We start from the raw sequence: 25,186 nt of genomic DNA, 5'->3' as shown, positions 1-25,186 counted from the left end.
CAATTTGCATTCTCGCAGGCATGCACCTTCCCCCGCGTGGCTATTCCGCGGCACAAAGAACGACTTGACGGATACCAAGAACTCTCTCGGCGTCTTGGAACGTCGTTTTTCTCTATCCGTTTTTTTCCTCGCCTATATACGCCGTTATCTCGCTTTCCTATCCGCCCTTCTCCTCGTTCCCAGACACCCACCTACCGTTTCGCCTGTTCGATCAACGAATAAGCCGCCTGTCCTGCAGTGACCATCTTCCGAGGGGAAGCACGTCGATCTCTCTCGACGAATCAGAGTTTTATTTCAGAGCTAAAATTTCATACTCAAGGGAAATGACCTCCGTCGACGTCGTATGAATTCACTATTTCGGGAAGGATAATTTAAGATTATTCAAAATAGCGTTTTGTCCGTTCGGGACAAGGTTCACCCAATTTAAATTTTATCGATAAGCACAAAGAAGAAGAATAAAGTTCGCAAGGATATACGGTCCATTGCGACAGTCCAACGTGGCCGAGAATCATGGCGAGAAACATAACAAAGACAATGCCAATGATTTTAAGGTACGTTATACGAAGAAACGGCATCGGATCGCGAACAAGTGTGCTTGCTTGCGATTCTGTTGAGAAAAACGTAAAAATGCTGACCGCATCGTTCGCGGCTGTGACCATAGCGCATTCATTTGAGTATTCGCGATTAGGCTCGCTAGTCGCATCACCGCGAGTCGCTATTTAGGCTCGCGCGCTCCCGTAAATTTGTGGTTTACGCTAAAATGTAAAAAAAAAGCAAGCATCGCCATGTGACGGGGAAATGCTGGGGTAGAAATGATGGTGTTCTGGTATCGTCGCGAGAGATGCAACGATACCGAGAAAAAAGTCTCAAACGATGTTAGTGAGAAAAGTGCGCGCGGACGTCGCGAGAGTGCATACGTTTCGCATGTAGAGGGCTAGTCGTTAAATTAAAGGCGGCCAGAGTGGGCCGAGACCCATGAGCGAGTATTATCTTTATTTAGGTTCCGCTTAATACGCAGAACATAATACATCATAATAAAAGGTGACTGGGCTGTAACGTACACTCGTGCGGCTTGCATTAAGAGGGACAACGACGACGGGCCACGCAGTAATTCGATGCAGAAACGGGTCTGAGCGCTGTGAGTTTGAGGACTCGAAACAAACAGTTTCTTTTCTCTGTAGAGTGTAGATCGATGCAAAAAGAAAAATTGAGGAAAGGTAATAGTAAGATTTCGTTTAGTTAAAATTTTGCTTGTTGTTTTTAGAAGCATGTATATTTAGATAAATAAATAAATATATATATATATCTGTATATATATATATACACATATATATATATATATATCGATTTCATTACTACGACTCTCTATGAATAATGTGAGCGAGGATTGGATGAAACAGAAACCAACGGGCATTTTCTCTAAGGATTTCAACAAAAAAAGTACCGCTATTCACTGTTTCGTTATTTTCGAAAGCGCTAATCGATAGCAAGAGAGAAACAAGCGAGACGAATTTGAATTTAATGTCTGCTCGCGGCTTCTCTCTTTTCCTCTCTCTCTCTCTCTCTCTCTCTCTCTCTCCCTCTCTCTCCCTCTCTCTCTCTCTCTCTCTCTCTCTCTCTCACATACACTCTCTCTCTTTCTCTTTTTCTTTCTCTCTCTTCGAGGCGCGTATCCTTGTTAAAGCGGCCGTACGAAATGTCATCGCGGACGAAATATTTCTAATTAATTCCGCCTATTATATTACACATTTCTGCCAAGGTCGTCAAGTCGAATTGAAACTGGTCGTACCGGCTCGAGTCGAACTCACAGATTTGGCGTTCCTTGATGCCATGTCGCGTCGTGTCGCGCTGCGTTGTGCTGTGCTATGTTGTGCCAAATAAAAACAATATCCAGTTTCTCTTTGTCGGAAAGCTGCGTTCGGAAAAATTTACTGCATCCAGCTGAAGTGGAGAGACGAAGCTGAAAACGTTCGGGGTCGAATAATTTCGGCGTCACAACACTCGCGATTTACGCTTACGATTGGCCAAAAATACGCGCTCTTTGTTACGCGACCTATATGAAAACGCTCACAAAACAGAAGACTCTGAATGAGACTTTAATCCGCAAAGTCCCGCGGACATGTGACATTAAAAATCGAGAGGACGCGGTAAACAATGACTCGCCTCGGAAGATATTTCGCGTTGAGGAGAAGTGACCTTTAAATTAAGATTAAGTCAAATCGCAAGAAGATATTTCGAAAGCCTGAGTCCTTGTTTCATCGCGATAATTTTGCCTGGAAATATTTCGAGTCATCAATCCATGTCTGTAAAAAACTTGATGTCTAGACAGTAAATTTGGTGCACGCCCGTGTATGTGTCCATCCGCTTCTATGTGTACGAACACCCGAAGCGATGTGTATATACAACGAAATGGTCCGAGGAGTGAATCACTGCTTAGGATATCCCGTATTCTCTTGCTTTCGTTTTCTTCTTTTTTCTCATCTTTTAGACAACGCTAGTTTACGCATCAGCTGGGAATTCCGTGGCGAAGTTCCACGTTCTTGTCTAGCCTGTATCGTAATTTGTCGAGATTACACACGAGATGTATATTTTCGATCGGTCAAATCTGAAATTGCCGGATAATTATTCTTCTTTCCTAAAACCTCTGTTCTGCTTCATCCGTCGATCAAATGACAATTAAGATTACACAAAATTAACTGCGAGTGTTGTATAAACGTACAATCAACAGAGATCAAGACACTTGCAGCGGTAACAGGTAAAATTCCAAGCGGAAAATCGCTGGAGATATTAATCTTCACGCCATCAACTTACGACGTCATCGCCTTGTCCTGAGGCAAAGTACAGAAATAATAAACTAGAGCAGCGCATATATATCGCGCAACCAATTGAATTGCATTTCTCCGTTATTATTGATCATCAGTACAGAGATCATGATCATCCATACCGGTTAGTGAATAACCAGCAATTTTGAACAAACTTTCTCATGGTCGTCAATGTGAAAAATGCCAAAAAATGCGGGTGCCAAACAAGAGGAGTGATAGATATTGGAAAATAATGAGCGATGAAGGAGAACGGATCAAGTGACGTATCCGGACACAAACGAGCGAACGCGAGATAGCGACCGAGATTCACGTGGTGTCTCGCGCAGGGTCGAATAATTAGGTCGAGTGGCTTGACTCGCTATCGAAAGTAGAAACATCAAGGCTCGACTCTCTGGGTGCGCTTCTTCCTATTTCTACGCTTGAACAGACGACCGATTGACTACTTTAACCTTGCCATGACTAAATTAAAGCATGACCCAATCGTATGCGTAGAACGCGTTGAACAAGCGAAAAATAAGTTCTATTCCATTCTCCACGCCCGTCGCCTTTTCCAACGGACGCTTTCGAAGAAGCGCGCGCTATCTCTACGAGTGTCAAGAAAGGAAAATCTTGGCCAACGGGCCTCAAGCAAAATCCCTCTCTGTGACTCGAGTGTGCACACGTATGTGTATGTGCGTATGCGTGTGGTGAGCAAAAGGAGCTTTTTTATTCTCCACGATAAACCATTCGTTTCGAAGCTTCCGCGACATTTCGCAAAGCAGAATTCCGACTCGCGAGAACCGAACACCGAGGCGGCGAACGCGTCTACCGGGTGTCCGGCGAGAGAAGAGAAGACGCGTGATATACGAGCGGTCCGCGCAATAAATTCGCTTTAGAGCGTCGCAAATAATTCTCGCTCTCTAACACCTCTTGATATAAAATCCAATCGCGCCGCGCGCGCGCGCTGCACGACGCGACGGTCCGGTGTTTCCCATGGAGCGTCGAGACGGTGCTGTCGCGGTCGACTGCGCGGCGCGTTTCCCCGCTGAATGGCTCGCGAGGACTTGTACGATTCACGAAGGTGTTTCTGATGTACGATCGAGTCGTCGTGTTTTTTCCTTCCTTCCTTTTTCTCTCTTCAGCATCGAGCAGCTCTCGAGTGAATTCATGCCGCGAGATGTGGTAATTCGCACAATCGATCGTGCGTGCGCGACGTGTACAGTCCAACAAATCACGCGGAACGTGTATCGTTTCGCACGACAACGACGGTGTGTGCACGCGGTGCGAGCACGAGACCAATGATTGCTCTACAACGGAGGGCTACGCTACACGAACCTTGAACCTATTTTTTGCGTGCAACTATTTTCAGACATCCTCGCGTGTAACGTACAACAACGTCTCGCCCAACCGTCACACTCGCACCGCGCCGTCGTGCATGTTACTCGAGTTTACTTTTTACCCGGCCTCATTGAGCGAAGGAAATCTCAGCCGGCTAAGATGTCTTCGAGGAAGAAAAAATGTGTAATCGAAACCCCTTTTTCGAGTTGCCAATGACAAATGTTGTCGAATGTGTTGTAAATCATGGCAAATAAAATATATATCAATCATGGCAAATAAAACATCATGGCAAATAAAATGTACACATTTTTCATCGCGGTTTTTGCAAGCGTGCTTTTGTCTTACGGTGACAATAAAGAATAATCAGACGAAAAAGCTTCATGCTTTGTTTTCTATTTTGGTGTTAAGGAACAATAACGCTCAACAATAAAGCTTCCGATTTTCCGGCAATATAAAGTGTAATTTTACATGTGCGCGTGCTCGGAGATGAAAAATTGCAAAAACAAACGATACTCTTTCAATGTCGCCATCTTTCAATTTTTCGTATGAGCATGCGGAAGCATACAATCGTAGCATTGCGCGGATCGTAAATACCTGAGAAATTCCATGAATCGTAATGTAACGACGCAGTGCCGGCGTATATATTTACGACCGGTGTGATTCAAAAGAAGTTTCCAATTTTATTTTCGCAACTCACTAAAAACTACCCTCCCCCTTCTCTCTCGCCTTCTTTCTCTGCGTTTTTTATTTTTCGATATTGGCAGAAAACTGGTATATTGGCGATTGAGCGAGAAAGAAAAAGATGCGCGCTCGCATGCCTACTTGTTATTTTAATTATTATAATAAATATCACGAATTATTCGTACATATAAAAAGAGAACTTTTTTAATTCCAAGGTTGAAAGAATGAAGAACGGAAAAAGTGTTGTGTTAATTTTAAATTAACTTTAGTTAATTTTAGATTAACGTATTCCACGCATTTTCCAACATCGCTTCTGGAGTGATGCTGTTCGCGTTTCGTGAAAATTCTGCACGCAACACTGAAGACTTAACACAGTGATACCGATAATAATAATCACAACCAATAACAACAATAATCTAAAGCATGTTCATTAACCGGTAGAAAGAATATATACATATATTATTACATTCAGAAAATTAGACGTGAGGGGAACTCTTTATGTTAATCGACTGGCGTTACAACGAAATACAAGCTCGGGCAGATTTATCATCCTCGGAATCGATCGGGATTAACTGCGCTGCGCGATGCGAATAAAGAATCACGAGAAGCGACGTTTTCTAAAGCTTAATCTCTGACTCACCATTCCGTGACAAAGGCTGACACTGACCGCTGAACTTGGATCGCCATCGACCGATCCGCTGTAGAAGCAGCCCAAGTGATGACCCGCGTGCTCTCTTCTGGTTGTGTTCTCGCCAATGTGCGTCACCTGCGTCGTCATCATGCAAAAGCTAATGAGTGTTGCCGATTAAGTAGCGAAACGACTCGCCAAGATCACGCGACCTTAGCTCGTTTCGCTTTGACACGTATCCTTTCCCTATTGCGCTACACCAGAATATGCATAAGATTCTTCGTCTAGCTCGAGTTATACATAGATATAAATTCTCGTTAAAATATATCTGGGATATATGATGAAAACAGTACGTTAATAAAATGATAGATACAACATAATCGATAGATACAATATCGTTTATCACCGTTGGTACTTACTTTTATGTCAGGAGATACGAAACTGGCGTCGTGCGCTAATCGCAAGCGAAATCGTTTGCCGAAGGCAGTAAATTCGTACTGCGGATGCGGGTCCCACACCTCGGCCGACGTATGGCGGAAGTGACCGCTGTGATGCCTCTTCGCCGTGGAAAACCCTTCGGCTGAAAACAAGAGAGGATTCTTTTTAAGGGTTAGATTATTAATTGTACGTATATATTTTGGACTCACAAGAAGATGGCAAAACATGTAAAATCGATAATTGAATGAGTCATATTTTATTCAAATGGAGGGGTTGAGTACATAAAAACCTTAAAAGGGTTTGCGTGCATGAGCCTTTGTTTGCAAAAAATTTGCAATTAAAAAAACAGCTATACGTTTGGTACAGTAACTTGGAATCAACAAGTGTGAAGCGCGGTAGCCACGAAGACTAAAGCACGCGCTAGTATCTTGTCGTCTACGTCCGAGGAGTCGAGTCGTCGCGGTGCGAATTTTTTTTTATTTATAGTATTATATATTATTATATTTTATAATATTTCTATATTTTTAATATTTTTATTATTTTTTATAGGACAAAAATATAATGCACACATATACAATAATATCTATCTTATTATATAAAAAATAACAGGAATAAATGTTTTAATTATAATATATTAATTATAATAGTTTTATAATAAATAATTAAAACGTTTATTCTTGTTATTTTTTATATAATAAGATAGATATTATTGTATATGTGTGCATTATATTTTTGTTTTGTATAAAATAAGAAAAATATTAAAAATATTGTAGAAATATTATAAAATGTAGTAATACATAACATTATATAAAAAAATTTGGCACTGCGAGGACTTGAACCCTCCTCGGACGTAGACGACCAGATACTAAGCCGTGCCTTAGTCTTCGTGGCTACCGTATTTCTCGCATGTTGATCCCAGTTACTGTACTTAACATGTAGCTGTTTTTTTAATTGCAAATTTCTCGCAAACCTTCAGGGTTTTTATGTACTCAAACTTTCTATTCGAATGAAATATGACTCATTCAATTATAGATTTTACATGTCTTGCCATCTCTTTGTCAGACTCGACGGTAATTGGAGAGAGAAACGAAGAAGACGAGCGATAGAAACAAAAAATTTTTGCACATGTAACACTTACGCGGATCCTCATATTGATTTTGGCTAATTTTTAAAGGCTTCACATATTCCAGATTGTCTTTGATAGGCGGCAACACGTCGATCGAAGTGTCATTGTACCTTTTTGTATTTTGTGTTTCCTCGGAAAGCACTACAACAAACAGAATAATTCAGATAGAAATAATTATGAAACTAAAAAACTGAATAAAGACTAATCTAATACAGAAAAAAATATTTAAAATGTTTTAAAATAAGGTGCGCTTTCTGCAATTTTTCGAGTTGACGTTCGTCCGATAAGACTAACAAGAACCGTGTTGGATCGAGGACGCTCGGGTCGATCGGACAGTACGAAGTGGAAACTATTTCTCAAGTAACAATTTCTTTAGATAATAATATTAACATAACTTGCCGAAGAAGGACAGGACGCCGTTTTATGTATCGCTAATTACCTACCGGCTAAACAAGCCAATCGGCCGATATAAACTGAACAACTGCGTGCGTAACGACCAGGTAGGTACATTCTACGATTTCTCTGGTCGATGCAATCAGGCCTGGCTCTGATAGTTTTTTTACGTTATCACGTATCGAGCCCCGCTTACGCACCACGATCGGGAGCAAGGGGAGAGGTGCCGATATTCATTAATCTAGATTTAACGACGAGAGCGCTTGTGCGAAGCACGACGAACGAGAGAGACCTTGGAGAAATTGTTCGCGGAACAGCGACCATTGCTTTTCGCCTAATTATATCGGGCTTACCTACAACGCAACAGCCACGGTATAGTGCGCCACGTCTGGAGAGAAACACATAGCGCACGCACGGTTCTATAATTACGCACGACAGTTTTCGCGAGACGTATCGAATGTCGGTTTCGAATCTCGCGAGTCGAGAGATAACCGCGAAATGTCTTACGGCCGAGTGTCACGACACAAATGTATTACTGTAATCAAAAAGTATCCGAACTTTATTTTTTTTTAAATCGTGGGTAAACTGTAAATCAAATCCGTTTGCTTTCTTAAGTTAGTACACATGTCCTTCACATTTGATGAAAAAATCATGGCGTTCCTTTAAGACCATCACACATAAATGAACGTAAGACAGTAAGACGTAAGCAGTAAAGAAACTGACTAATCACAATCAATTATTCTCGTAAGTTTTAAAATGGCGTCCTTAAATTCCGATTGTGATTGGTTGATTTGCTTACTGCTTACGTCTTACTGCTTAAGTTCGTTTGCGTGTGATGGCCTTTAAGCCGTTTGAAAGTGGCAGTTGTTTATGTCAGTGAAGATTGTTGTGCACGGCGATTTTACGATGTCGAAAAATATGGAGCAAAGAATTTGTTTGAAATTTTGTGTTGTGAACGAAATTTCGTTCACAAACGCATTCAAAATGTTGCAAAAAGCTTATGGCGATGATTGTTTATCGAAGACAAATGTTTGAATAGCTTAAAAAGTTTCAAGAAGGACAAGAATCCGTTGAAGACAACCCACGCTCTAGAAGACCATCAACATTAACGGATAACGCTCATATTGAGAAAGTGAAGAAATTGGTGCTCCAAAATCATCGATTGACTGTGCGAGAGATAGCAGATGAAGTTGAAATATCATTTGGATCGTGCCAGCACACAATCTGTAAGAAACGACCGGAATTGTGGGAAAACAACTCGTAGATTTTGCATCACGATGACGCATTATCGCATACCTCGACACTTGCGTGAATTTCTGAACTCAAACTGAAAAAACTCAACGAATGTTGCTCCGCAAGCACCGTATTCACCAGATATGGCCCCCTGCGACTTTTTCCTATTCGCCCTACTGAAAAAACCACTTCGCGGACAACGTTTCGAATCGATTGAGGAGATCAAAGAAAAATCGCTGCGTGAATTAAAGGCCATACCGTCTGCCGCGTATGAACGATGTTTCCAGGACTGGATCAAACACTGGCGTATGTGCGTTGCAAGCAATAGGGATTACTTTGAAGGAAACTATAAGAAGAATTTTGATGATTGAATTGTAATTTTGATTTTTAAAAATAAAGCTTGGATACTTTTTGATCACAGTAGTACATGCACTGCGGCTTATGTGGCATATAAAAAAGAAAAAATTTAAGCGATGCAACTTGAGCAGTGAATAAATCTATCAACAATAATCGAGATTTAAAGTCGACTATCATTTTAAATTATATTTCAAATTACATGCATAATTTTATATTATATGTATTAATAATTAATAATAACAATAATAATAATATAATATTATACACTTATAAAAGTTCTCTCTACCTATTTTAACGAGAGAATACATATATCATATATGTTTAACATTTTAGTAATAAATATATCTCTGTCTTTTTCATCTTTCTTTTTAATGCTGCTATATGGGAATATAGCTGCTATATAGAAATAAATTCCTGGAGAAGTTATCTACGGAAAGGAAACGAAATGAAGAAAGACATTTCAACGCTATACACAGCCACAAGTAACACCATAAAAGATTACGGAACAAAGGGATACCGTGTCATACCAGAGGAGATTAAGCCTAGTTACAAAATGTGAACACGTGGGCGACCGCGTCTGAGAATATGCATGTTCAACGTTGCACAATTCTAGCATGGTACGCGGATACCGCAGAGGTAGAAAAGAAAATTTGTGTGACGAACCTACATCGTAAATAATATTCCCCTCTTCAAAACCGAAAGATTTTCATTGCGCGATTATATTATTTCACTTATTTGACAAGTATATTACAACACTTCCAATAAAAAATCTTTCGCAAGCACGATCTCCGCGCCCAGTGAAGTTTTCACTAAATCTGGAAAATCACAATTTTAACGGGAACAATCAACGAAATGTATAAACCGAACGATTAAAAAAACAAGTTCAAAATTTGGGTGCACCAAAAGTAACACGAGTCTTGATGTAAAATCACTTATATTCAGATAAGGTTGTGCTATACGCGATACTTAATACACTGTTTAAGAGACCTTCATCCATTTACATTCTCTCTGATACAAGTTTTCTCTGATACAAGGAGGAGTAAAAAGCATTTAGAGACTATTCCGGCTGATGCATTGCGATAACGCAATCTCATCTTTCACGATAACTTATGTAATAAAAACACGCAACTCACTGAAAACGCAATACGTTTTCTCCAGACATCTTTTATAGATATCATAGTATATACGATTTACGATCGCAATATAAGGTACTCAAAATACTACGACGGGGACAAAGATTGTGAAGGCACGTCAACGTGTTCTCGTTGGCAATGACGAAGTGCTATCGTCGCGCCGGCACGTTTTAACGATCTCTATCATCAACCGACTAAACCGTAAAGCGGAAAGTCTTTTTTACCGGGGTTAACAAATGACTCTGCGATCTTTGTCGCACCCGCCATCCGTGCCGATAATAAACGATCCATCAACGGCTATCAATCACGGATAAGTGCTTACAGTTGAATCTATTAATGGACTATAATGCCACGTCTCCTCGGCTTTCTCTACGTTATATCTTCGTTGATCGCGCGTTGGTTTACCGATACGAAAATGATACGGTACGCGTTCACGGCGCAAACGTTGTGCCATTTTACGACGATTGTGCCATTTTTACGACGATTCAGATCGGTAGATTCGCGTATAACAGTCATCTATAATAGAACGTGCGGCTTGGTTACGTCAACGATTGAAAATACGCGAAAGGAAATACGCGGGAAAGGATGTTTAGCGTCGGAATAAGTTGCTAAATTCGATACATCGCGCAATGTTTGCGTTTTCGACACGTCGTGCCGATTGTTTATCGCAGAACTGCGAGGGGCCGATAGTAATTATCCATTTCAACTCCGCGGGCTTGGGGATTCGACCGCGAGACGTGATACTTTTGAAAATACTGTGGAAACGTGCCAGACGGCGCCAACCCTTTCGAAAGGAGAACAACAGGTTCGCCTCGCGCGCTGAAACTCCTTTGAAAGGTACTCCCGCGACACTAACAATAACTACTTCTGCTTCCACTCTCGAGAGGAAACAATACGGTAACTGTAAATATTTCACCATATCTCACACTTTCAATGGGAATATTCTAAATGACCTGACAGACGTATATGCGTGAAAAGGAAAGAGAAATGAGAGGCAAAGAAATGTATAGTTTAAGATCGTGTTTCCGAAATCGGAAAGCGAAGTGGAAAGGAGCTATTGCAAGTTGCGAACAGAAAATCGGTTGGTTATAAAATGGAATCGTGAAGACGATGCAAGAAGGATCTGTCTAGAAAAACTAACGGCAAGAAGGACAATTCTCTGAACGTTCGACGAATCATGTACACACTAATGTTAACAACGCTAATCGTTTTTCTCAGAATAACGTTTAACTAGTTCCCTGCATATCTGCATTAATAATAGAGCATATACCAACAATTTTCTCGATCGCTGCTTGAAAGCTGAAATGATAACACGACTCGTAAGTATCAGCCTCGCCTGTCAAGCACCGACGTGACAACAATAACATGGCATTACCAGTAAATCTTATGTTGCACGTTGGTACATACATAATCATGTCTTGTAACTATGTCGTGGGGAAAAATACAACAGGGTTAAACAGTCACTCGAAGTACACTTCTCGCTACAAAATGGTCCTTGTGACGTGTAAATTAAATGCAATAACGATGTTCGGGAATTGTTTTGGGAAACGTTCGATGTTCCATTCAGTACTAATACATTCCATACAGGACTAATATTCGTCCATCTTTCTGTATTAGCTTTACGGATCACTAGAAAACTACGCGAACCAAAAGACGAGGTATTCTCGTGACAATATCTTTCTTTGTCACGTTGATAATTAATTATCATTTTCATTGACGAGGAATTATAAGAAACCTTCAGCCTAAATTTTTGTGATCGTAAAAAGGACATGGTGAGAGTGTACATTAAGTTAGCCCTACCTTTTTTGAAAATTATATTTTTGAAAGTTGTTCCAGGTTGTTTAACTTTGTACCACATTGTCCCAAAGCGATATTATTTTATTCCAAACAGTTCTCAAATAAAACGAGAAAAACTGTTTTTTAACAGGTCCCCCCTTTTTCAAAAATCTAATATTTCTTTATCGTTACAGATTGTTCTAGTTATTCCAAACATTGTTCCAGAAGAACAATTCCGTAAGTCGAACCATAAGCCCAGCAAGTTAAAAAAATGTTCGACATATAAATACTCCCCGATCAAGAATAAACATACCCTTCCTTTCATGTTCCAATCGATAGCTTTTTGTTCTGAGTTGTTCTAAGCCTAAATAACATAGTTCTATAGTATAAATCTCGAATCATCTACGGTTTTCACAAAATTCGGGAAAATCTATTTTTAACAATATCGTCAAGAGTAAACATACATTTCCTTTCATGTTCCAATCGACAGCTTTTTGTTCTGAGTTGTTTTAGGCCTAGATAACATAGTTCTGTAGTATAAATTTCAATCATCTACGCTCTTGACAGTTAAAAAATTCGTTTTCCGTTAAACCGTTAAAAAATCGATTTTCTCGAATTTTGAGGGAATCGTAAATGATACGAGATTTATACTACAAAACTATGTCATCTAGGTCTAGGACAACTCAAAACAAAAAGCTGTCGATTGGGACACGAAAGAAAAGGTGTGTTTACTCTTGACGGTAACCGTTAAAAAATCGATTTTCTCGAATTTTGTGAGAACCGTAGATGATTCGAGATTTATACTATTGAACTACTATTTATACTATTATACTATTTATACTATTTATACTATTGAGATTTATAATATAGAACTATGTTATTTAGGCTTAGAACAACTCAGAACAAAAAGCTATCGATTGGAACATGAAAGGAAGGGTATGTTTATTCTTGATCGGGGAGTATTTACCAGGTGTGTCGGTAATTCCTTTCCGGTTTTTTCGCTAAAGAAAACACGTTATTTACAATGGATAGTTAAAATATATTTATTCAAAGTATTGGCCATTTGATTCTATACATTTTGCCCATCTCTCAGGCAATTTATGGATGCCATTCCAAAAGAACTGTTTCTCCTTTGAGCTAAACCATTCATCGAGCCATTTTTTAACTTCTTCGAAATCGGCGAAGTACTGCTCTGCAAGCGCGTGCCCCATCGATGCGAAAAGGTGGTAGTTGGATGGAGCCAGGTCTGGAGAGTACGGCGGATGCGATAAAACTTCCCATCCAAGTGATTCCAACACTTCTTTGACTGGTTTTGCTGTATGAGACGGCGCGTTGTCATGCTGCAAAATCACCTTATCATGTCTTTGAGCGTATTGTGAACGTTTTTCGATCAATGTACAGTTCAAATTGATCATTTGTTGTTGGTAGCGATCAGTATTAACTGTTTCTCCAGGTTTCAACAGTTCATAATATACGACACCAACCTGGTCCCACCAGATACAGAGCATAGTCTTGCGACCAAAGCGATTTGGCCTTGCAGTCGATGGGCCGCCTTCGCCAGATGATAACTATGATTTTTTTCGCTTGGGATTTTCGAAATAAATCCATTTTTCATCACCCGTTACTATTCGATGCAGAAATGACTTCCTTTCATACCTTTGAAGCAGCATTTCACTGACGATTTTTCGATTTTCCAATTGTCTGTCATTCAATTCATGTGGCACCCATCTTCCCATCTTTTGGATCTTTCCCATCGCTTGTAATCGTTCACAAATTGCTACTCGGCTCACATTCAACTTTTCTGCCAATTGTTTTTGAGTTTGTGTTGGGTCTTCATCCAATAACTCCTGCAATTCCGCATCTTCAAACGTTTTCGGCCTACCAGGACGTTTTTTGTCTTGAACGTTGAAATCACCACATTTGAATTGTCGAAACCACGTTTCACATGTTCTTATGGTTGGAGCATGCTCACCGTAAGTCTCTACCAGCAAACGATGACTTTCAGCGGCTTTTTTATCTTGATTAAACAAGAAAAGTAATGCGTGCCGCAAATGCACGTTTTCAGGCACAAAACTCGACATTTTCAAAAAATTACTAATCTATAACGCTGTTATTTTGGCGGAACGTAACTTGTGTAGTTTTGAGGTTAATGTCAGTAGAATAAAATGACATATATATCAAATCATAACATTGCATACTTATGGCTAGTGACATTTGTTACAAAAACCGGAAAATAATTACCGACATACCTGGTATATGTCGAACATTTTTTTAATTTGCTGGGCTTATGGTTCGACTTACGGAATTGTTCTTTTGGGACAATGTTTAGAACAACTAGAACAATCTGTAACGATAAAAAAATATTCGATTTTTGAAAAAGGGAGGGCTAGCTAAAAAAACAGTTTTTGTCGTTTTATTTGAGAACTGTTTGGAATAATATAATATCGCTTTGGAACAATGTAGTACAAAGTTAGAACAACCTGGAACAACTTTCAAAAATATAATTTTCAAAAAAGGTGGGCTAACTTCATGTACACCATGGAGGGACCCAGAAGTAATAGAAGAGGAATAATGTTATCGACAATATTTAGTCATCCGACATAAATATCTGGATATTTAGAACATAATAAATATCAATCTTACTAGGTGCGCAACTAGCGCAAGTTTCCGGGTTTTTTAATCAATGAAAAATGGAAAATTTCAAGAGAAATACAAAAAATGGTTTATTCAAAGTATCGTCCCTCGCTAGCTACACATTTTTGCCATCTCTCTAGCAATACATGAATACCGCGACGATAAAACGACGCGTCTTTGGACCAAAACCATTCATCCAATTTTGCACTTCTTCGAAATTGGCCAAGTGTTGCCCAGCCAAGCCATGCGCCATCGACCGGAATAAGTGATAATCGGAAGGGGCCAGATCTGGCGAATACGGCGGGTGCGGTAGCAGATCCCATTTCAGTTTTGATGGTGTTCTGGACGATAGAAGTGCGATGGCACTGAACGTTGTCGTGCTGCAATATCACTCGTTCGTGTCTCGTGTCCCATTCTGGCCGTTTTTCGAGCAATGCATGGTTCAAATTGATCAGTTGTTATCGGTAGCGATGCCCATTGACAGTTTCGCCCGGTTTCAGCAGCTCATAGTACACGATTCCTTTCTGGTCCCACCAAACGCAGAGCATTGTCTTCTTTCCGAAGCGATTTGGCCGTGCCGTGGATGTTGATGCTTCGCCAGCTGAAAGCCACAATTTTTTGAAAGCCTCGAAATATATCCACTTCTCATCGCCAGTAACAATTCGATGCAGGAAACTCTTTCTTTCATGCCGCAAAAGCAAAATTTCGGAAGTGGCTCTTCGATTCTCCATCTGTCTCTCAGTCAACTCATGCGGCACCCATTTTCCTTCCTTTTGAATTTTTCCCATAGCATGTAAACGTTTGGAAATATCTTGGCGAGTCATGTTTAATGCCTCCGCAAGTTGATCTTGTGTTTGCGTATCATCTTCATCCAATAACGCTTGGAAATCGGCGTCTTCAATTGTTTTTGGTCTTCCAAAGCGCTCCTTGTGCCCAATGTCGAAATCGCCACTTCTGAAGCGTTTAAACCAATCTTCACAGGTAGTTTTCGATGGTGCATGTTCGCCGTAGGCCTCCTCAAGCAAACGACGTGCTTCAGCTGCACTTTTTTCAAGTTAAAGCAGAAAAGCAAAGCTTCCCGCAAATGCTGTTTATTTGGCACAAAACTCGGCATCTTCGTTGTTAGAAAAAATATTTTTGCGTTATGATATGTGTTGGTATTACGACTGGTTATTGTTAACAGATGTCCAAGCTATAAAAGAAATACAACTTCAGACATGTATGTCGACTACATGTGTCGTTAGCGCCATCCATGTATGAAACCCAGAAACTTAGTTGCTCACCTATGTAGTATAATTTATTGGGGACTTGAATAAGTTCTCGCTGTTTTTTCGTTAAAATGAATGCTTTACTTAAAAAAATTAGTAAAGAACATGTTATTGAAAGTATTGTCCATCGCTAGCCACTACTTTCTCCCATCTTTCTGGCAGTATACGAATACTATGTCGAAAGAACGACTCATCTTTTGAGGTTATCCACGAATCGACCCATTTTTTAGCATCTTCATAAGAATGGAAGTGCTGCTCAGTTAGGCCATGAGTCATCGATCGGAACAAGTGGTAATCGGAAAGAACAATGTCCGGTGAATACGGCGGATGGGGTAGGACTTCCCATTTGAGGGTTTCCAAATAGGTTTTGACCGGTTTTGCAACATGTGGTCGAGCGTTGTCATGCTGCAAAATTACTTTGTCGTGTCTCTTCTCGTATTGCGGCTGTTTTTCCTTCAATGCTCGGCTCAAACGCATCAATTGTAGTCGATAGCGATCTCCCGTGATGGTTTCGTTGGGTTTGAGGAGCTCATAATATACTACACCCAGCTGATCCCACCAAATACAGAGCATAAGCTTGGAACCATGGATATTCGGCTTTGCCGTCAATGTTGATGCATGGCCGGGCTTACCCCACGATTTTCTACGCTTCGGGTTATCGTAGTGTATCCACTTTTCATCGCCAGTCACGATACGATGCAAAAAACCTTTCCTTTTCTGCCGTTGGAGCAGCTGTTCACACGTGAAAAAACGCTGTTCGACGTTTTTCGGTTTCAATTCGTACGACACCCAATTTCCTTGCTTTTGAATCATTCCTAATGCTTTTAAACGTTTGGCAACTGTTGTGTGATCAACTCCTAATGATTCTGCAAGTTCATTTTGCGTCTAACATGGGTCTTCATCGAGTAATGCTTCCAATTCTTCGTCTTCAAACTTTTTCGGTGCGGCAAAGCGTTCTTTATCTTCAACATCAAAATCATTATATTTAAAGCGTCTAAACCAATCTCTGCAAGTTGTTTCCGACAGAACATGGTCGCCGTAAGTCTCCACAAGAATTCTATGTGCTTCAGCTGCAGATTTTTTTTTGAAAAAAATAATGCAGTAAAATTCTCCGCAAATACTCTTTTTTTGGCACGAAATTCGACATGTTTAACGCTATGAAAAAATATGTTATTTTACGCTTCGGCAGAATAACATATACTGTCACTTCGAGCCTAATGATGGAGCTTCACGATGCAGTTGGCTGTAGTAAAAAGGCCCGATGTAAAAAGGCTAAGATAACATCATCTGTCGAGAAACAGCGAGAACTTATTCAAGTCCCCAATACGATTACCTCAACGTCTCATCGATATGTAAACTTAGAATAAAGTAAGTAAGAATAACTTAGAATAAAAGAAGTAACTTAGAATAAAGTAAGAATTGGATATGTTCCGAGCAATACGAATATATCCTCTAGCTGAATAAGTACAGTACAGTACTTTTTTCTGTGACTGCTAGTATCTTTCACAAAAAATGCTTTCCACGTACTGAAAAATTTGATTATCGAATTAAGCATACACGTATCATTAACGCGCTTGTCTTCACCAAATAGAATATTCTTTCACTAATGGTTTCAGTAAACATGACATTACGGTGTCGAGTTATAAGATGATGACACAGACATATCGTTGTTAATAGATAATACTCATTCAATGGAACTGCATTTCATTCCACGAATCAACCGCAAACGCGCGCCAAACAGTCTGCACGTCGAACATTCCTATCGTAAACGTATCGTTTGTGAGACATTGTTTCCCACATAAAAGAGTGACTCTCATTATCGCCGGACCATTTCTCTCGCATAAACATTTACAGTCGGATACGACTCGTCCCCCTACGGTTAGGCCCCTACGGTGCCGAGTGACATCGAAAAGAAGGCATTCTCTGTCACAAGGCGGACACTGTTCGCAAGAGAAAGAATATCTACAAGCTTGCCCGTTGTCGCCGTTTAATTACTGCATCGAAAAGCAAGGCCTCGAAAGAGACTCGAGATGTAAGCTATCCAGCCGAGACATCGAGACTCTTGTCTTGATCGAGACGAGATATCATCATCTCCATCGGGAGAGTGTATCTTTCTTCGCGAGACAGTTGTTGCACAAAATTCTCGAAACTCGAAAAGATTGCCGAGCGGCTTACTGGCCAACCGGCTAACTTAAATTGGCTTGTGAAACACGTGGCGATTAAGCAAATAAGCTGTAACTTTGCTGAATCTAACGTCTTGCGGACAAACACGCGGTATCCATGTGGCTCGTGCTAGTAATAAAACTTTCCGAATGCGAATGTGTCAAGCGAATCGCGACGAAATTATATCTCACTCCTCGGTCTATCGCAACGTCAATAGTAAGTTTGGGATACCGTGAAGGATGCAGTTTACCCTGAACGGATGGCGAAGTAAGAAAAAAAGCCTCATATCAACGTGTTATTACTGCGTGTGTTAAATTAGATATTGCGAAGATTGCGCAAGCTGTCGATCGATCGATATACGAGCAAATTCAGAAATGTGTTAATGTCAATGGCTATCCTGTTTGAAAACGCAACACTAGAGAGAGAAATTACAAATAATAGCTGCTGTTACAATGCGACTCCACCTTGAGCTGCTTTTTTTTTTGCGTAATTATTATAAATCTCGTATGAGAGCGCGTGTAATATGTAATGCTAAAAAGATCAAATTGAAACGCTTTATGGAAATAATTCTTCGTAAATTATAAAGAACTGATCATCTCATCTCTTTTTCTTACAGGCCGTCGGAAAATCACGCGAAGAAGAAAACGAGATATTTGCGTGACAATATCTCTTCTCTGCTATGCTGAATCAAATAGGAAGATTCTTTGGAGAACGTGGCAGGTTACATATTTGTACTCAAGGTCGCCCATTTGAGCACTTTCGTTGACTCATTCGATATGATCAAATATTTTCAAGTGACCTTGTCTGGCCTTGAATGTCCTCGAGTGACAAGTCATTGAATTCGTTTCGATACGCGCTACGGTAATACAACGATGAACCGATTTTGACCTGATGAAACTCTAAAAGAGGATGAAAGATTGCTCTTCTTTCTCTTGACGAAGTTCTCTTTGCGAAGTTCACCGGATACATTTTACCACAACTAGCAATAAGCAATGAAACAGTTATAAATCAGTAATCGGGTTTCAATATTATTGTCTAATTTGTGGCAATCGATAACACAAGCAATGAGGAATAATAGTCCTAAGAAAATTAACTCGCCAAGACTATTACTCCGGTTTAAAATTTTTCCTCGTGGTTCTCGGCACGAAGCCACATGCAAGCGGCTGCAAAAGTTGTAGGAACCGAGGTTTTAGCGCGCCAGGGTCCATTAAAAGCGACGATTGGGATAACACGGATCAAACGCGGTGTAAAATCACGAGCAGCAGCACCGGCAATGCGCGGAGGAGGTTCAAGACCATCGAACGTTATCGTATCGTTCAGAGTGGCAGCTGGCTTCGGCTATTTTAATTCGAATGGTCTTAGACGTGAATTATGACCGGGCGACCGATATATCCTGCGTGTAGCAAAGCTGAGGTGATCCGACTTTTGTGGATCGGTCGAAATGTTTACGGACGAAAGCTCTAAACGTCTGGCGGCAGTATCGGACGTCCTGGGCGTTCGCGACGCCATCGTCCTCGGGAGTAAACTTCTCCCGTGAATTAACGGTGCTTCGTATATCGCTCGGCGCTTAAGCCAATCAAGGAAGCGACACGCGTTTCGTCAACCACCTATTAAAACATTCTTTGTTTAATCCGGTCAAAGCACAATTCTCTCCCGCTTTAAACAAACAAACTACCGAGTTCAATTTTGGTTATTTCCTGTTATTTTCTGCATTTATCGGACGTCGAAATACGCAGGATAGGTCGAACGTCGTAAAATTTGGTGTGCGCGTAACTTCCGACTGGCAGCAAATTAAATTGACAAAGAATGTCGAGTTGTTGTATTAAGTGTGTGAATTAATTCGGTCCGTTATTTTCTTCCAAAAAAAGACTCTAGTATGAAAAAACATGAAAAAGTACACTAATCAAAGTATTTGCCATCGCTTGCTATTACTTTTTCCTATCTGTCTGGCAGTTGTTCCATTCCGTGATGGAAAAACGACTCGTCCTTCAAAGCGATCCATTCTTTATTTCTTTGCATATTCCGGCCGCTTATTCTTCAATGTATTGTTTAAACGGATCAATTGTTGTTGGTAAAGTTCGGCAGTGATGGTTTGGCTCTGTTTTAATAGTTCATGATACACCCTTTTGGTCCCACCATACATAGCATTACTTTCTTGCCATGAATATTTCGCTTTGATATCGATGTGGATGGTTTTCCTGGGTCGCTAATGGATTTCCTTCGTTTGGGATTATCGAAATATATCCACTTTTCGTCTCCACTCACAATACGATGCAAAAGACCTTTTCTTTTTGCCTGGCAAGCAAGATTTCAGACATAGCTTTTCGTCTCTCGATGTCTCTTTCTTTCAGTTCGTATGACATCCATCTTCCTTCTTTGTATATCTTTCCCATGGCTGCCAAACGCACAGCAATTGTTGATCGATCAACATTCAACAATTGCGCGAGCTCATGTTGCAATTGACACCGATCTTCATCGATTAGCGCCTGTAATTCCTTGTCTTCGAACTTCTTCGGCTGCCTGGACGAGGTTTGTCATCGACACTGAAATTATTACTTTTGAAACGTCGAAACCATTCTCTGCATGATTTATCGGTAGGAGCATTTTCACCATAAGCTTCTACGAGCATTCGATGAGTTTCAGCGGCTGTTTTCTTTAAATGAAAATGAGAACTTCCCGGAAATGATGCTTTTTTGGCTCGAATTTCAACATTTTCGAATCAGATAAACACGATGTTATTGTTACAAACCTAAACGTTTATCAACTGAATATTATTGCCAGATATTAAAACCTAAAAATTAAGCCTTTTGCAGACATTAGAGGTTAGAAAATTACATAGTACAGCAATTGGCCACCAGATGGACCGAATTAATTCACATATCTAATAACTTGGGATCCATACGTCGAAAAAAAATTCTCTCGGATATTTCGCGAGAAAAAGATTTTGAATAAAAAATATCAATATTCACAATTAATATTCAAGATATTCACCACAAAGCATCGTTGACCTTTCGCATTTCCTCCGTAGCGAATGAGTCGCGTATCACGCGCGGCATTACGAAATCGGTACTATCGTATGAACATATGGTATCTAGCGATACCTAACGATCGAAAAAGAACAAAAGAAAGAGAGAGGGAGGGAGAGAGAGAGAGAGAGAAAGAGCGAAGCATCATTCATTTGCGAACAACACGAAGAGATTGCGTTACGTTATGGCTCAACTATTTCTTCTAGTGTTATTGGCATGACGATTATGTTTAACCTCTTAACTTGCTCATTTGTTTTGCTTTGTTGTACACTGCAACGCGAGTTTCATGTATATAAAGCAAAAAATCTCCTTTTTTATCCTCAAACTTTCTATTCTCATATTTGAGTGAGGGAGAAATTACATGAACATCTGCGTATTCACGTTAGTGTTTCTGACGCCTACGAAATACGGATCTATCGTCGACTCGATAAATCATGCAGAGAGAACAAAGGATATCAATGAATATTCAGAAAATGATTTGAAGACGTGGTAAAACGAAGTGGAGTTCGCTCGTTCGCTTACACTCTCTGAGTTTCTTGAAGTGAAATCTCACACGAAACGAGCGAAAATTCGTTTAAAGCGACAGTGAAATTACTCGCAACTCGGAAAATCGCCAGAGTGAATATTTTTAACTTTGACCTAGAGTAAATTTTCTCAATCCAGAGCGAATTTGTCCTTGCGACAGAATGACACACCGGTCTCATTCTCCAATTTCAAATGAAAATATTCACTGTACAATTCAACCTTGCGATATTAACAAAACAAAAACGATCCCGGGCTAACCGATATTCTCTCTCTCTCTCTGTCTCTCTCTCTCTCTCTCCCCCCTCTCCCTCTCTTTCTCTCTCTCTCCCCCCTCTCTATCTCCCCCTCTCCCTCTCTCTCCCCCTCCCCTCTATCTCTCCCCCCTCTCTCTCTCTCTCTCTCTTTACCGTAATGACATTTAATCGCGTAGCTCAAAACGCGTCTCTCTTTCTCACATGATACATGATCCTCCTCTTTCACATCGTCGTACTCGACGTGCTTGAACGTGCGAAATATTTGGCGCAACAGATTTACCCACTTATCGAAATCGTGCTGTACGGCTCGTGCTCGTAGTCGACGAGTTAGAAACATGTGCGCGCGAACACGACCTAAGCCGCCGCGAGCCAACCGAGGACAACGTCGTGCTCGCTTCGTTTAACGCGTGATATCCGCATCTGCTGACCCTGGCAAGTAACACGAGCCTTCACGACGTACGCACTTCTAGAGGCGTTCGCAGCACACCTTCAGTTATACCGATGTTTCCTCGCTTTTCTCTTCGCAGCGACGTACGTATTGAGCATGCCCGTTCGACTGCGCGCTCTCTTAGGCGCGCGATGTTTTGTGTCGTGCTCTGCCAACGTGGCCATGCAAATGTGTCTTATCAGACACGCGATGTCACGCGAGGCGGCCGTGATTATGCGTTGTATGCGTTTTAACGAGCACGCCCGCCCGGCCGGACGAATTCGCAAAACCGTACATATCTACCTTAACACAGCGATATCGTTTCTCGGAATATTCGACCGAAACCGGAGAGAGAGAAATTGAAGCGTGTAATCTCGAAACGTAGTTGAATCGCGAGTATTACGCGTGGGTATCTCAGTTATAAAACTGTGAACGACGAGGTAATGTAATGAATGCCGGCTTTCACTCATTAAAAAAAATTCGCGAAACTCGAGAAAACTCGTGACACAAATCTTTATGTACATAGACCGGCGTAATAACCTCAACACTCAACGCAATTAGCTTGTGCTTTCGAATCGTACGAACGATTAATTCGTCATTCATCAATTATTCAAAATATGAGGACGACGTACCAAGATGATAACTTGTTACTGATGAATGTCACTGAGCATTGTTGCCAACTTCCGAAAACAAATCGGTACAATGAAAAAATATTAACTGTATTATATACTCCTACCGCGCACGTCAAGACTGTTGTTGATCTGTGCACAAGCTGGACAGAAAGCGTGGGTGACTTTTTCCTTTTCAGAAATGCGAATCATTACGAACGATATTGCGGTACAGGTCGGCAGAAATAGTTCTTTTCTACGCCACAGAGATCGTATACATTTCGTATTCACGTTATACAGGGTATCCACTTGAAAACTTCCCAGCTAATTATCTCGAAAACTATGAAAGATATTAAAAAAGCTAACTTTTTTTAACTTATCGACCTTTGGAAATTTCAAAATTATTAAATTAACAAAAGTTAGGACATTATTATAGTAATATATTCTTGATAGTAAATAAAGTAAAAAAGTCTAATACTATTTTTTCTTTCGACGAATAGTTAGCGAGATATCGTAAGTTAAATGTTGAAAAAGTTACCAAGTTTTCCTTAAATATTTCAAAAAATATTAGGCAAATGAAAAAATGTTTCGGACAAAAGTTGTTAAAATTAATTAGAAATTAGGTAGAAAAAGAAAATATAATAAAAAATTGGGCTTTCTAATTTAAAAACTTAAGTTGACCTACAACTGATCTTGAAAATGCCCTCTAAATAAAAAACTGATAATGCCATTCTCTTTCCTCTTCGAAATCATAGAACACGTGTTTTAGCTTTTTTTAATATTTTTCGTAGTTTTTGAGATAATTAGCTGGAAAGTTTTCAAATGAACACCCTGTACATTCCCCAATCCTAGCCGTAAAGTTGCACTCAGTGGAAACGTATAAAATCGTTGCGCTATTAGAAGAACATGTACACGCGAGTATATCCGTAAGAACGAATGTAAGTGTAGGTGTGCGCGCTTTAGAGCAGCGGCCTTACAAGGTCGTCTCGTGCTTGAGATATATACTTCGTTGTAACTTTCTCTAGACCACTCGAGCGTATTAATCTAGCCGGCCTACCGCCCGGTGAACTCGTGCCATTTCATTACGCTCGGAAAGAGCCCCGAGGACTCCTCGAAAAACATCATGGCGAGCCGTCCGTTACACAGCGCATCCGCGATAATCTCGATCTTGTGAGATCCTTTCAGTGCACGTCTAAAAATTCGCTCGACCGGAAAAAGACAAACGATAAGACGTTCGGTGCGGATGATCAAGTTGGAGAACCGCAGCGTTCGCTCGAATGAATACTCGTAATCTTTCGGAACTAACAGTTCGTAAGAGCAAAGCCGCAGCATGATGTGGTCGACGAGGGGGTGAATTAGCGGGTTGATCGCGCTTAAACGTGAAACAAAACGACGCCGTGTCCGGGCGCGAAGCAAACGAAAAAGGAAGAGAGACACGGACTCGCTGGACTCACCTTCGTTCGTGAAGTTGTGCTCGATCGGCGGCTGACCGAACGTGCTAACGAGATGCGTGGTGACGCGCAGACCGGCTTGCTGCTGCTGCTGCTTCCTCCACGTCTCATTGACGACGCGCTCGACCGTTGAATTCTTCCGTATTCGAGCGGCATCCGGCTCGAGCCTATCCATGTTGCGCACGTCCGACCACAATATTACCAACAGTATCACGAGCAAAACGATGGCGAGTGCCGCGCCGATCGTGGCAACGCGATTCGAAATTCGCGACATCTCTGCAATTCCGCCGGTGGCGGTGCACGCGTGCATCCGTCTCGTCCGCGTGCTCTCCTGGTTCCCTGGCGCTGCTGTTCGACGGCGTATCACCGAGGATGTATCACCAGGAGATCGATTCTCGCATTGACCGTGCCGCGCGCGTTGTCGCCTCAATCGATCATCCTGAGAGCGTCATCGAAGAATAAGGCAAAGAAAAGAGAGAGAAAGAGGGAAAAGGAGAGAGAGAGAGAGAGAGAGAGAGAGAGAAAGAGAGAAAGGAGAGAGACAGAGAGACAGAAAGAGAGAGAGAGAGAGTGAGGATTATTCGTTCGCGGCGAATGAATATTTCGAAGCGAGTCTCTCCTTCGTACCTTCGTATACACCCATAAAACCCTCGCGCAACAGGAGGAGATCTCAAGGTCCCTCTTCCTTCTCTTGAATCTTGTTTTCCTCGCGGAGCGCAGCTCGCCGGCAGAATATAACCGGGATCAGCAGCACAACGTCCATTAAAGAACGCGCGAATCTCGCCTCGCGGTCTTCTTATCTTCCTCGGAGAACCTCGACCATACCGCCTGGTTCAGGAGGTTATTACATAGGGGCTAGCCGGCTACGAGAGAATCGAAACGCATCACGCCGATCGCGGCCGAACGTTCAAGGGCGGATATCATAG

The 25,186-nt window shown here is 41.1% G+C and overlaps 1 protein-coding gene across 5 annotated transcripts in view; it reads right to left on the bottom strand.

Annotated features, from left to right (window-relative positions):
- LOC105180991 (ADAM metallopeptidase with thrombospondin type 1 motif A) overlaps positions 1 to 25,072 on the bottom strand; it is a 48,657-nt gene extending 23,585 nt beyond the window's left edge. For all 5 annotated transcript variants that reach the window (XM_025301440.1, XM_025301452.1, XM_025301449.1 and 2 more), the window contains exons 1-5: positions 24,888 to 25,072; positions 24,264 to 24,699; positions 7,025 to 7,153; positions 5,868 to 6,028; positions 5,461 to 5,586 (exon numbers count right to left, since the gene is read on the bottom strand). In XM_025301440.1, the coding sequence (XP_025157225.1) occupies positions 5,461 to 5,586; positions 5,868 to 6,028; positions 7,025 to 7,153; positions 24,264 to 24,570 (723 nt within the window). In that variant the 5' untranslated portion in view covers positions 24,571 to 24,699; positions 24,888 to 25,072. The remainder of the gene's footprint in view (positions 1 to 5,460; positions 5,587 to 5,867; positions 6,029 to 7,024; positions 7,154 to 24,263; positions 24,700 to 24,887) is intronic.
- Between the last annotated feature and the right edge of the window lie 114 nt (positions 25,073 to 25,186).

Source organism: Harpegnathos saltator, unplaced genomic scaffold, assembly GCF_003227715.2.
Source record: "Harpegnathos saltator strain DR-91 unplaced genomic scaffold, Hsal_v8.6 scaffold113, whole genome shotgun sequence".
Lineage (NCBI taxonomy): Eukaryota > Metazoa > Arthropoda > Insecta > Hymenoptera > Formicidae > Harpegnathos > Harpegnathos saltator.
The sequence above is the reverse complement of the archived record's forward strand: the minus strand, read 5'-3'. Positions and strand labels throughout refer to the sequence as shown.